The 14361-nt window shown below is 47.4% G+C and overlaps 1 protein-coding gene across 3 annotated transcripts in view; it reads left to right on the top strand.

Moving 5' to 3' along the window:
- BCR (BCR activator of RhoGEF and GTPase) overlaps positions 1-14361 on the top strand; it is a 133867-nt gene that overhangs the window by 96963 nt on the left and 22543 nt on the right. For all 3 annotated transcript variants that reach the window (XM_048821408.2, XM_075120246.1, XM_075120247.1), the window contains exons 11-16: positions 3161-3280; positions 4261-4336; positions 5079-5183; positions 7593-7667; positions 8696-8793; positions 9556-9687. In XM_048821408.2, coding sequence (XP_048677365.2) covers positions 3161-3280; positions 4261-4336; positions 5079-5183; positions 7593-7667; positions 8696-8793; positions 9556-9687 — 606 coding nt within the window. The remainder of the gene's footprint in view (positions 1-3160; positions 3281-4260; positions 4337-5078; positions 5184-7592; positions 7668-8695; positions 8794-9555; positions 9688-14361) is intronic.

A 14361-nucleotide genomic window follows, 5' to 3' on the forward strand; every position in this document is an offset into this window, starting at 1 on the left:
TTCCCCCCATCGTTACAAAGGACACATTTCCAGTCCACAGCCTTGGATAGCTCTTCAGAGAGGTTTCTTGGGAAGAGAAGGGTAGTATGAATAGCATCCATGGGAAAATCTCTTAACTGACTCAGCTGGTGATTCACACGTGGGTTTAGACACTTCAGGGCCAAAGCATGTGCCTGACTGGGCTCTGGGATTTAAGCATCCAAGGAGAATCTTGCTCTTAGTTTTCCTCTGTTGAAAACTGGTTTAGATGCATACAGCTAGGAGAAGGATTGGGGGCTGCTATTGCTGCATAACCCAAGTGGCTCCAGCACACCATTTGCACAGGAGATGCTTAATTAAGGATGCTTTTGAAAGTGCCCCTCAGTGCTGTTCTGTGGGGGAGCACTGGTCGTACGGGTTTGGAGGCTCCTAGTCAAATGTGCACTGTACAGTCTGGGGCAGTGAATAGCTTCCCCATGTAGAGCCTTCAGCAGGAAGGGCTGTTCAAATGAACAGTTGTGAGTAGTGCCCAGAGCTGGGCCTGATGGGAAATGTATTGACTGTTGTACCTAGAGTTCCCTCTTTCCTAAGTGGGGTGGAGCTCCACCCACCCTGTCAGCAGAACCACTGCTGCGTGGAAGTGTTGTTTGGCCACCTGTACAGGGAAGAGGGGGACAGATCAGAAAATCGAGCCAAATCTCCTCCTCCACATTGATTCTGGCATGAGACCACCATAATGTGGTCTAATGGGGGACTTCAGTCACCCTGACATCTGCTGGGAGAGCAATACAGTAGTGCACAGAGAATCCAGGAAGTTTTTGGAGAGTGTTGAGGATAACTTCCTGGTGCAACTACTGGAGGAACTAACCAGGGACCGTTCTCCTCTTGACCTGCTGCTTACAAACAGGGAAGAATTGGTAGGGGAAGTAGAAGTGGGTGGCAACCTGGGCAGCAGTGACCATGAGATGGTTGAGTTCAGGATCCAAAAGAAAGAAAGGAGGGCAGCAGAAAACAGACCCTGGACTTCAGAAAAGCAGACTTTGACTCCCTTAGGGAACTGATTGGCCGGATCCCCTGGGAGGTTAATATGAGGGGGAAAGGAGTCCAGGAGAGCTGGCTGTATTTTAAAGAAGCCTTATTGAGGGCACAGGAACAAACCATCCCGATGTGCAGAAAGAATAGCAAACATGGCAAGCGACCAGCTTGGCTTAACAGTGAAATCTTTGGTGAATTCAAACAAAAAAAGGAAGCTTATAAGAAGTGGAAACTTGGACAGATGACGAGGGAGGAGAATAAAAATATTGCTGAGCATGTAGGGGTGTAATCAGGAAGGCCAAAACACAACTAGAGTTGCAGCTAGCAAGGGATGTGAGGGATAACAAAAAGGGTTTCTATAGGTATGTTAGCAACAAAAAAAAAGGTCAGGGAAAGTGTGTGCCCCTTAATGAATGAGGGAGGCAACCTAGTGACAGATGATGTGGAAAAAGCTGATGTGGAAAAATGCTTTTTTTGCCTCGGTCTTCACAGATAAGGTCAGCTCCCACACTGCTGTCCTGGGCGACACAGTATGGGGAGGAGGTGAGCAGCCCTCAGTGGTGAAAGAACAGGTTGAGGACTATGTAGAAAAGCTGGACATGCACAAGTCAATGGGTCCAGATCTAATGCATCCGAGGGTGTTGAGGGAATTGGCTGATGTGATTGCAGAGCCATTGGGCGATATCTTTGAAAACTCGTGGTAATCAGGGGAGATCTCAGACAACTGGAAAAAGGCAAATATAGTGCCCATCTTTAAAAAAGAGAAGGAGAACCTGGAGAACTACAGACCTGTCAGCCTCACCTCAGTTCCTGGAAAAATCATGGAGTAGGTCCTCCAGCTAAATATCGTGAAGCACTTGGAGGAGAGGAAGGTGATCAGGAACAGTCAACATGGATTCATCCAGGGCAAGTCATGCCTGACAAACCTGATTGCCTTCTATGATGAGATAAGTGGCTCTGTGGCTATGGGGAAAGCAGTGGACGTGATATAACTTGACTTTAGCAAAGATTTTGCTACGGTCTTCCACAGTATTCTTGCCAGCAAGTTAAAAAAGTATGGATTGGATGAATGGACTATAAGGCGGACAGAAAGCTGGATAGATTGTCGGGCTCAATGGGTAGTGATCAACGGCTCGATGTCTAGTTGACAGCCGGTATCAAGCGAAGTACCCCAGGGGTCAGTCCTGGAGCCGGTTTTGTTCAACATCTTTATTAATTATGTGAATGATGGGATGGATTGCACCCTCAGCAAGTTCGCAGATGACACTAAACTGGGGGGAGAGGTAGATACGCTGGAGGGTAGGGATAGGGTCCAGAGTGACCTAGACAAATTGGAGGATTGGACCAAAAGAAATCTGATGAGGTTCAACAAGGACAAGTGCAGAGTCCTGCACTTAGGACGGAAGAATCCCATGTACCGCTACAGAGTGGTGACTGACTAGCTAAGCAGCAGTTCTGCAGAAAAAGACCTGGGGATTACAGTGGATGAGAAGCTGGATATGAGTCAGCAGTGTGTCCTTGTTGCCAAGAAGGTTAACGGCATATTGGGCTGCATTAGTAGGGACATTGCCAGCAGATTGAGGGAAGTGATTATTCCTCTCTGTTCAGCACTGGTGAGGCCACATCTGGAGTACTGTGTCCAGTTTTGGGCCCCCCACTACAGAAAGGATGTGGACAAATTGGAGGGAGTCCAGCAGAGGGCAACGAAAATGATCACGGGGCTGGGGCATGTGATTTATGAGGAGAGGCTGAGGGAACTGGTCTTGTTTAGTCTGCAGAAGAGAAGAGTGAGGGGGGATTTGATAGCAGCCTTCGGGTTCCAAAGAGGATGGAGCTCGGTTGTTCTCAGTGGTGGCAGATGACAGAACAAGGAGCAATGGTCTCAAGTTGCAGTGGGGGAGGTCTAGGTTGGATATTAGGAAACACTATTTCACTAGAAGGGTGGTGAAGGTCTGGAATGGGTTACGTAGGGAGGTGGTGGAATCTCCATCCTTAGGTTTTGGAGGCCCCGCTTGACAAAGCCCTTGCTGGGATGATTTAGTTGGTGTTGGTCCTGCTTTGAGCAGGGGTTTGGACTAGATGACCTCCTGAGGTCTCTTCCAACCCTAATCTTCTATGATTCTGTGAATGTGTCTCTGTTCTCTAGAGGGCTAACAAGGGCAGCAAGGTCATTGAGAGGTTGAAAAAGAAGCTGTCTGAGCAGGAATCCCTGCTGTTGCTGATGTCTCCCAACATGGCTTTCCGGGTTCACAACCGGAACGGCAAGGTAAGCTGCTCCACGGGTGTCTCTGGGGCCTTGCATACAGGACCGAGAATGAGGCACCAGGGGGACGTTTGTGTGCGTGTGCGTGTCACTGTGCCCCACCCAAGGGAATCGGAGCTGCTCAAGCATTTGTCAGTTTGTAATTGTCTCGTTGTCCAGTGGCTGATCTGAAAATAGTCTCCAAGCTGCAGGTGTCCAGCCCATGCCACACTGAAGGCCACTTCGGCAACTTACTAGGAGCCCAAGGGTTAATTTGCATGTATATTTGCGTTTTTTAAAATAAAATCAGAAATTTACCCCTCACCCTAGTATCTGCCTGTGCTTGGATCTAACCGGATAGGGGTGGGAACTGCATCACTTCCCCGGGACAAAGCCCTGCATCTGCTGTGCCGTAGCCTCATCCGTAAGTAAAGTTGCATGGGGAGGGTACTCATAGGTCTAATTTCATTGGCCCCTGACTGCTAACAGACTATGGGAGATTCTCTCTCAGCTAGTAGGAGAGGCTCATGGTGTTAGGTTTATCTCCAGCGCTGTATGTGTGGGGTTATTGGTGACTGTGGTATCTGTGTGTACTCGGCAGTGGATCGTTTCAAGATCTAGTCACCAGCATTTTCTTCAGCTCATTTCGAAGGCATTTTGGCATCTGCTTCCTTAGCCACACATCTGCCTAGTCTCCCATGGCACGCACTATTGGATGGCCTGGCCAGAGTAGACTGCAGTCATGGAACCTCGTGCTGCCACAGTCCCAGCTGCCATTGACAGGGTGGTCGTTTGAAGAAGCCCAGGCTGCAGGTGTCCTTGCTGGTGCTGAAGGCATGCTGTTGGGAGGGCGTTCACAGTGCCACGGTCCCATCTGGCACTGCCAAAGCAGTGCTGGGAGGAAGCAGACAGGTGTACTAGTGGGGTCTGGATCCAGTAACTCTCACTGGGAGGTGGCGGGTCAGAATGTCACATTCCTTGTTCCCATGTCTCTTCCTGCATAGAGTTACACATTCCTCATCTCATCGGACTACGAACGGGCAGAGTGGAGAGAGAACATCCGGGAGCAGCAGAAGAAATGTGAGTGTCGCTTGACCAATCAGAGCCCTTGTCTTAGGGCGTTCTAGGGACCATCCAACTGGGTGACCTCAGCGCATATGCCCCTTCCCCCTCCCCCCCCAGAGGAGGAGTCAGGAAAGGGATTGTCCAACCCTTCCCCTATCCCGGGGAGTTAGATAGAAGTGGGGAATGGCCCCCTGCCACAAGGAAGAGGAGATGCATGAATATCCAGGAGACAACGTGGGTGCCTTTTCTTCTCATGCCCTGTCGCTGCAGTTGAAGCCAGTGGAGATGCTTTTGCTCCCAGCCCCTAGAAGTGAACGTCCAGGAGCAAGGGCACAGGGAGAGCTCTCCCTAATGGAGTCATTTCTCCCATTGGCCTGCCAAAACCAGAGTCATCTGCCTTTCTGGGGCAGTGAAAGGCCCACCCCGTTCCCCTGGCCTTTGTCTGAAGGGGTTGCTTTATTTTTGGAAAGGGGTTGGCTATGGCTCTGCCAGGGGAGAAGAGTCTCTTTCATTCTGTGTGCAAGATCCAGAGACTATCCATAGAACAAGTGAGCCCCTACATGTGACTGGGCTGAAGTATGGCTGGGGGTCTGTGCTTGAACCATGGTTCCTTCCAAACACAGAAACGCTCCCTTATGCCATCTGCTAACATTGCCCTGGAAGCATCTGAAAGTACCCCCTGCCTGGGCTGGGGGGAGTGTCCATGGAGCTCTGTGCCCTGTGCAGATACCTTTCCCTCTCTGAATTTCCTTGACAGGCTTTAAAAGCTTTTCGCTCACATCCGTGGAGCTCCAGATGCTGACAAACTCTTGCGTCAAGCTTCAGACCGTCCACAACATCCCCCTCACCATCAATAAAGAAGGTGAGAGCGGTCGTCAGTGCCCTTGTGTGGACCAGCTGCAGTCATGACCCACCCCATGCCTTTCCTTTACACCCCCTTGTCCTGCTCTTACCATTCCTTCTGGCCAGAGGCCTCAAGGCAGCTGTGAGTGGATGGTCTTGTAAAACAATCCCAATTCTGACCACACTTAAACCCTGAACAACCCAGCTCTGCTGCAGCTAGTTACTGTAGGAAGATTTGATTGCACAATCGCTGCCCCCAAAAGTTTGCTCTGGGTAGACAAGATGCAGCAAGCAGAGGGAGCGGGCAGGGGAGGGTCTGCTCAAAGGTTCCAGAGTTATTCAGTCCCACAGTATAATAAACAACCTGTGGAATGTTTGCAGTTCACTTTCTCTCCTCCTAGTTTCTCTCCCACTGCTCCTTTGACAATGAATTCCTGCCCATCCTCTGTAGCTTTACTCCGTCTCTCCCATTGTTATTGGGTGGATTCTCATATTATTTCAGTCATTACCATTCCTTTTGCTTTCCCCCATCGTTCAATGGACTGAAGTCCCTTCCCCTGTCCTCCTACCACTAACCCCCTAGCCATTGTACCCACAACAGCCCTGGCCACTAACCCCACTCCTTCCTCCTGGAGTACAGCCCCTCCACTTCCCTGGCACACGTATGTCTGTGGGATTGTCTCTTTGGTATATTCTTTAGAATGTGATTTTAAAACGAACGGGCTGGACATGAGAAAAAGGTGTAAAGTAGCCACAGCCCTGCCTATGACTGAGACAGGCGCCGGATTTTCAGATTGCATGTTTGTGGTGGGGGAGCCGCTCTGTTCCGTTGTGCTGTCTCCATCCTCATCAGCTGAAGGCATTAGTGTGAAATCATTTTAGCTGACTTGGTGAAATTCTTGGACTGCGTGTTTGACGGGGAGGGCATTTGTAATGAAATGATGGGTGCTGCTGCTGCAAAAACGTGAAATGAAGCAAACGTAGGGAGGCAAGATGTCTGAGATGCTGGGAGCACGTTTCTGCTGGTTCTCAGTGAGTAGATTTGCAGAGGAGTGGTGCATGTCAGTTAGTGTGATGGTGAGTTTGCAGATATGAGTCCAGCATTCAGAAATGCAGCCTGTACATAATCACTGTGTATCATATGGTCTTCTCTGTAAGAGATCGGGGCGTAGGCAGTCTGGCCTACTGGTTGTTACTGGGCTGGTGTCATGAAGCCAAGGGCTGGCCACAAGACGGTAGTTGGCAAGCAGGGATCAGAGTCGGTGCAAGAACTGAAATAAGTAGGCAAGAGTCCTGGTCAGAGTCAGGCCAGGGTCAGAGACTCAGGGTCAGGAGTAGTTACCAGGCTGGAGTCAGGAGGCAAGAGTCAGTGGCAGGCCGGAGTCGAAGACCAAAGATCAGACAGTGGGGCAATGTCTGGAGCTGCGGCAGCCAGAATTCTGTGTGCTTGCCCAGGCAACTTCTTGGATCACCTCCAGGGTTAAGTAGTAACCGTGGGCCAATCAGAAGGCCGCAGGGTACTGTTGCTCTGAACGCTTTGGGCGGTACTTCCTGCAGCAACTAATCTCCACAGTGCTCCTAGGTTGCAGCTCTGCATGGTGTCCTGGTGGTGATGGGGGAATGTCAGCTGCCCCAGACTCCAGTCCCGCAGATCCTTACAATCTCTGACTCTTAATGCCAGGCCACTGCTTAAAGGGATGCCAGCAATTTAAGACTCACGCTTCTGTCTGAAAAGTTTTACCTACTGTGGTTACAAGTAACGGCTAAGATCAGTGTTGCTGACAAATTAGAGAGAAAATCCTCGACCGAGAGAGAAGAAAAGCTGAGTCGGACCTACGTTTTTCCTAACTCTGCCACTGACTGGCTGGGTTACTTTGGGTAAATTCCTTCACTGCTCTGTGCCTGTTTCCTCTGCAATGCTTACCAGTCTCGCCTGTTTAGATGAGAAGTTCTTTGAGGCAGGGACTCTCGCTTACTCTGTAGAGTGCCCAGCTCACTGGGGCCCTGATCTCGCTTAGGACCAGCAGGTGCTGCTGTAATATAAATAATAATATTTTTCAGTTTTCCTTTGTGCAGTTGACAGCCCTCTTTGAATAGTCATTTTCACTGCTTTACCCGTATAGTCAGTTGGTTTCTTCTGTTGTTTGGGTCTTTCGCAGCAACACTGGGGGAGATGAAAAATTTAAAAATAATGAAGTGTGATTGTAAAAGCTCCAGAATTGTCAAGAGGACTCTGGGACAGGAGCGATACCTGGAGCAACTTACAACTCCTTTCTAAAAAAAGCTGACTAGATGTCATGTTCCTGCTACCAGGGTTAGACACTTCATCTTCCATCCTGCAATCTCTGTGATGTAAATCTGCTCTCAGTGTCTTCCCTTTTGCCACCTCTCTGAAGCTGAACTAAAATCTCTTGGGTCTTTTGTACAGATGATGAATCGCCCGGGCTTTATGGATTCCTGAACGTCATTGTTCATTCTGCCACGGGGTTCAAGCAGAGCACAAGTGAGTGGCAGATCTGTGATGTGCAAGTGGGGGTCTGTTAGGGCCAAAGGACAGGAATGGGGTACTCTGGGCGCAGAGATGTCAGTTTGGGGATACAGGGTTTGGTGAGGAGAATCAGTTTGGGTGATTGGGAGTGGGAGATTAGTGTACATTTGGGGGATGCTGACTAGCTTTTTGTAGCAATAAAAACTCTCAAATAGATCAGGCTCCAACACTAATCATTTCACTCTTACCCTGTTTTCTGTCATTTTTCTTACCATATGTGCTGCTTACCCAACAGTTTATGGGTAAATCGGCTCTTGCTCCCTCATTGCCCATTTTCCAACCCTGTTTGATCCTGCAGTGAAATGTCAAGGCTCAGTCTCTGACCCCACAGTAACAATGTCCATGGTAATAAACACTGGATTAGGAATTCACTGGAGGATCAAGCAGGAGGCAAAGCTGAGCAGTGTGGGGTGTGGAGAGAGTCCTTGTTAAAATACACACACGCTTTCTGCAGCAGCTAAGGTAACCAATCCAATTTCCATTGAAGTCAGTGGGGTCTTCCTGTGGGGTTTGCTGAGCGTTGGAATGGACCCTAACTTCCAGGGTGCACACACTTCTCTCTGTGTAACTGCACACAAAACAAGTCTAAGAAAAGAGGAGACAAAGTGCCCTTTCTACTAAGTGACAGAAATGCACCTCCTGGGCTGAATTGAGGACTTTATAATCAACGTGTGCCAGGGCCTCTCTATGCTAAGGACACTTACGCTGCTGTGGTTACATCAGCATAATTACACCCATGCTACGTAGGTGAAAACCCATAGTGTAGACCCATTGCACAGTGTAATACAGGCCATGCACTAGCCCAGGATAAGCTGCACTATGCCACCCATCTACACGGAGGGTTTGCACTGGTGTAGCTACACTGGTTCCAGTGTCCTCAGTATAGAGAGGCCTTTAGGTGAGAGAGAATCTAGGAAGCAGTGGTTATAGAAAAAGGTTATGTTAATCTTAACAAAGCCTCTGATTCTATGTCTCCCCTACAGACCTGTACTGCACGTTGGAGGTGGATTCCTTTGGATATTTTGTGAACAAAGCTAAGACCAGAGTGTACAGGGACACTACAGAGCCCAATTGGAATGAGGTGGGTATGGACAGTTCTTCGTGTGATTTATCAGCCATGCTGGGCCTTGTTTATCCCCTTGAGGCAGAACATTTGCAAATGAAGAGGCTGTTTGGTTTGCAATCTGTACTGCATGAACTGGACCCTTCTCACATGTGCAGTACACCTGAAAGCACAGTCTGCAGGGTTCCTGTCATTTCCTCTGGGCTCTTACCATTTGTAGGAGATTTTAATCTTGGAGACTCACTGATGAAATGAATGTCTCAGCAGCAGATGCACTTTGCATGATCAGCCAGCTGATTGCACAGCCTTTATTTGTGTGTGTGTCTGTGTCTGTGTATTTTTTTTAAAGTATCTGTGGAAATACATTGAATAAGGAAGTATTTTTCGAAGGAGAGGGTACAGTTATAAATTTAGCTTTCAGCCTCCACCTTCTTTATAGCAGGCTTATTTTAAACCTAGTGAAGTGTAATTAAACACAAGAAATATGGGACCATCTATTTCTTTCAGTGGTACACCACTACAACATATTGAAACTTGACCAAGGGACCAAGCATCTTTCATGCTCGCCTCCAAAGTGCCCCCCAAATGGACTCAATACTGTTCTGCTCGACCTCTCTTTAAGACCCACTCCATTAGATGAAAGATCTTTGTCAGTCACTTGAGTGGTTCCTTCGGATTGATTTCAGTGAGGCTATACAGAGTCAAATATCCAGAAGACACTATCTCCTTGTTAACTAATTGCTGCTCTTCTCCTTCTCCTCTCCCTTCCCCTTGCTGCAGGAGTTTGAGATTGAGCTGGAGGGCTCACAGACCCTACGGATTTTGTGCTATGAAAAATGCTATAACAAAACCAAGCTCACCAAAGAAGATGGAGAGATCACAGATCGAATCATGGGAAAAGGCCAGATCCAGGTGGGGCTGCCCTTATCCATTCCTAAGCCCTGCGCTAGGATAAACAGTGGAGCTTTTGATTTCTGGAGCTCCCTTGTCTCTTGGAGAACGCACTGAATGCTGGAAGTCTGGCAGCCAGGTTGAGGATTCTTTGAGACACCGCTGGGAGGTTAAATGTGTTACTGGCCTTTTTTATACTCCTCTGGCCCCAACAGTGGTGGCGTTCTGCAGGGGGTTTATTGTTGGAGATAATTGGGGGATTCATCTTCTGTCCTGTCTCAAATCCTCCCTGGAGAGAATTCATGGTCACAACTCGAAGTCACTGGGGCCTATGTGCTCCATTTGCACAGGGAAAGAGAAAGTGAGGGGAGTGGCTTTGTGTGTGGGACACGGGGTGGCCTCTATCAGTCCCTAATAAGTCAGTCTAGAGAAAATGCTATCTGCCCTAAAGTACATGCCGTGAGTGTATTGACGTGATGGTAAAACCAAGCAGGACTCTGACAACAGCCATGTTCAGAACTTTGTGTCCATGACAACAGGGTACATCTAAGATTTAAATGGGCTGTTTGACCTCTTCTTCATTCAGCGTGTAACATTTCTGTGTTTTGCAAGCACCAGAGTTTGGAGAGATGATGGGCTGGCAGCAAAAGATGATGGGGCTGGATGCTCCCAGAGAATTGAGTGGCGGTGGCCTAAAGTTCTGGGCATTAAGTTTCTGGCAAAGATCCCAGCTGTTGCAGGATGGGGGATGGTTGAACATGTTGTATTATTCCCTCTCCTCCTCCAAATCTCTTCCCTTCTGTTCTGAAGCCCCAGTGACATGCCTGGACAGTTGTCCTGAGTATGATATTTGTTTGAGTTAGACCATAAGCTGTTCAAGGCATGTACCCTGACTGTGCATGTGTTCTGTAAAGTGTCCTGTATGTTTATGGCACTCTATGAAATAACTACCAGCACTCTTCACCCATTTCTGTCCGTTTCCTCACCACTTCCTCGGCATCGCTTTCTTGGACAGCTGAGTGGTAACTGCACAGGCCTTGTCCTCCTGTTTCCAAGGGAAATAGTCCTACAGATCCATATCTGTTATATCAGTATAACTGCGTCAATCTGGGGTATAAAAAATCCCACCCAGGTGTAGACAGCATTATGTTGGCGGGAGAGCTTCTCCTGTTGACATAGCTACCACCTCTTGCAGAGCTGATGGGAGACGCTCTCCCATTGGGGTAGGAGCGTCTTCAGTGAAGCGCTGCAGCAGTTTTTTAAGTATAGACCTGCCCTTAGTCCCTTTCCCAGACCTGAAGACGAGCTCTGAGTAGCTCAAAAGCATGTTTGTCTCACCAACAGAAGTTGATCCAATAAAAGATATTACCTCCCACACCTTGTCTCCCGCATAGCACAGTCAGGCTAACGGGGACTGGTTACTTCCCTTGGGGCTGTGCTGACTGATGCTCAAAGTTTCAGCCCTGAAGCTCTTAGTTGTGCTTTCGTCAGTGCACCCCCAAGTCACCAAACCCTGGATTTTCCAAAGGTTTCAGATAGAGCTGGTTTAAAAAAAAATTCTTTAAAACTTTTTTGGACAAAAAATGGCTTTTCGGTGAAACAGACATTTTCACAAAAACCTCATTTTTTTGTTAAATTTTTCCATTTTTTCATAATTGAAAAAACAAAATTGTTTTGGGTTAAACTTCTCAGTTTTCAATCAGGAAAACAAAACAAACAAAAATAAAAATAATTAAAATTGGTTTTGGGGATTTTCGTTTTTGGACAAAAAACCTGAACGTTTTTAAGGAAATATTTCAATAAAATAATTTTTGACCAGCTCTAAAGTCAGGTTTCCACTGTAGCCCTAAATATAAACAATCTCCCACCTTTTCATGTTTTACTGGATTTTTTTTCCCCCTAATTTTACAAAGAAACCCTTCTGTCACATTTCTGAACAGGCTGAAATTAGGCCAAGTCAGGCTGTCCTTAATTCTCAGGAACGTCTGTCTCATCACAGTATTTATTTTCAGGACTATTGTGTAGTTCAAAAAAAAGAAAAGAGGAAAAAAAGCAGTCCTAAAATAACCACACTGCTGGGATCTGTGTTGATAAGAATTGTTACGGGCCGATTTATTTTTTTAAGAGGCCACTGAACGCTCCTTTTTAAAATCAGGAAATACTTCTAATATAACAAAAATCCTGGGGATAAACTGGTGGGAATTCTAACTAGTGATGTCCGCATTTGCTCCTTTTGCTATTTTGAATATTTGTTTTCTTTCAAGACTTTTCCAGAGACTTTTGGTTTGTGCCGTTTTTTCATTTAATAGCCTCTGGGGCTTTGTGGTGTTGTCATTATCCAGGCCAAAGTCTGCCCTGGGTTAAGATGTACACCATTCTAACTATGGGTTTCAGAGTAGCAGCCGTGTTAGTCTGTATTCGCAAAAAGAAAAGGAGTACTTGTGGCACCTTAGAGACTAACCAATTTATTTGAGCATAAGCTTTTGTGAGCTACAGCTCACTTCATCGGATGCATTCAGTGGAAAATACCCATTCTATGGAAGCCAATGGGAGTGGGGTGAGCTTTTCCACGGGCTCATTGAGCCTAACCTAGCCTCCCAGAACAGTCAGAGTCACATCCACATCCTCCCTCTGCAAAAACTAGGAAAACATTTATTTTGGCTAAAACCACCGTATATTAGAAATCATTTATTAGAAACCATTTATTATTATTGTAAATCGGTGACTTCCCACTGCTGGGATTTGTGAATCACCAAACTCCGTGTTGCAGAGACAAAGACAATGAGTCTAGAAGACCAGGACTGTGTTTGCTGTGAAAAGTTTATTAGCTCTGTCTGTTGCATAATGGAAGAGGAGGAAGGAAGGCTCTAAATTGGTCCATGGTGTGCAGAAAATTGTGGAGGCTTCCAGGAACGGGCAGCAGTTTAATGGCTCCCATTGCTCATATGTTCCTTTCCTATGGAATGTTTTACCTACCTCTTTTACATCCACATGTAAGAGCTTTATTATTGTTTGTAGACTCCAAATTTCCCCACGTTTTTATGAGCCTCAGAACTTTATTGTGAGTGTGCTGCTTGTGAACCTAGCAGTAAAATCCCCCTCCTAGGGCCCCTTCTCCCTGTCATAGGAAGGGCAGCAAGCTGAAGGGCTCTTTAACACCCTGTGTATGCACAGACATGCCTACTTACCATGTCCGATGCACTGATAAATGAAGTGAAGACAGAAGATGGGCTTCTGCAGCATTTCTCAAAAGCAGCCACTGTGGCCGCTTGCAGCCACAACGGGCTTTTCATGCAGCCACAGCCTCCTGGGCAGTAATGGGAGACGGGGGGCAAAGCAGTGCCTCCCACAGGGCCACCAGCAGGGGTTGGACCCTGCCCCCCTTTGGAGAGACAAATGCTGGAGGAGCAGGCAGCTAGTGAGTTCCCCAGCTTCCTGGGGAGAGGAGGGCCAGGCTCCAGCAGCAGGCTCGGGGGTGGCAGGCAGCAGGCTCTGGCCACGGGGCTCCAACCCCCAATTGCGGGGCTCTCCCATCGCCCCTGGCCCCTGCTACCTCTGCCAGCCCATTGTTTTTTCCCCTGCTTGCCCCCTACTGACCTCCCCATCCAAGGCTTAATTTGTCCCTTGGCTTGCCAGGACTAAGTAAGTCTTCTGCTGTGAAAAGTGATATTTGTATGCCTGTTAATATCACTTTTCACAGCAGCAGACTTACTTGCTAGCAAGTCTTTTTAAAAAAGCAAAAGAAACAACAACAAAAAATACAAGAACCTGCAGAGCATCTTATTTATGTTTCTATTCTGTTTAGGGCCAGTAAAGAGTAGAGACAACTGCATTATTTTTATTATTGAGTCTTCAAAACGTTTCAGTAAATTACAATGATTTGGCTGTGTATATGTGCATATGTATTTATTTTTCCTAAAGTTAATTATTTTAGGAAAAATTTGTCAGCACGACCACCAGCACTTTGAGGCCACCAAAAAATTTGTTGTGAGAACCCCTGTTCTAGGGCACAGTGCAGGGATGCGGGGGCTGGTGTCAGGATATTGTTTTGTATTACCATAGCAGGGAACTCCTGGTTTAGTTACATGGAGACTATCAGCTCCATCATCTCTAGCTAAGATTTTTTTCCTCTCCATTGGGCCCTTTTGCCCTCTGGATTTTGCCCTTCTCCGTCTGGCAGACTCATTTCCCTGTGTCTCTAGCTCTGCAGGAATTAACATGGAAGCCTTTTGTTTACTCTTCTGACTGCGTCCGGGTGAGTGAGGATGTCAGCGTAAATATGCCCAGCCCTGGGATAGGCTGCAAGAGTGAACTGACGCTGTGCACTATGATCCTGCTCCTAAAGCCAGTACAGTTCTGAACAACAGTCCCTTTCTCTGCATGAGCAGCTCAGACAAGCCCAACCCTCTTTCCCCCCAAAACAGTGCTGGAAAATCAGGGGGTGGGGGTGGGAAGGAGGATGTGACCTTAGAGCACAAATATTCTGATGCTCCAATAGCAGTTCGCCAATATTCCTCTGTTGCCATGCAAGACCATCACCCCTATCTGTTCCGTTATCTGGGCTGGCTTGTAGAATTGCACGGGCTATCTCCCTTCCTCTTTCTGTTATTTAGACCTACAGATACATGTTTTTCATGCAAAACTGACAGTCACAGGCTGCAGCCCCCAAGATCCACCTCCAAAACCATTTCCACA

Source organism: Caretta caretta, chromosome 15, assembly GCF_965140235.1.
Source record: "Caretta caretta isolate rCarCar2 chromosome 15, rCarCar1.hap1, whole genome shotgun sequence".
In the NCBI taxonomy this organism is placed as follows: domain Eukaryota; kingdom Metazoa; phylum Chordata; order Testudines; family Cheloniidae; genus Caretta; species Caretta caretta.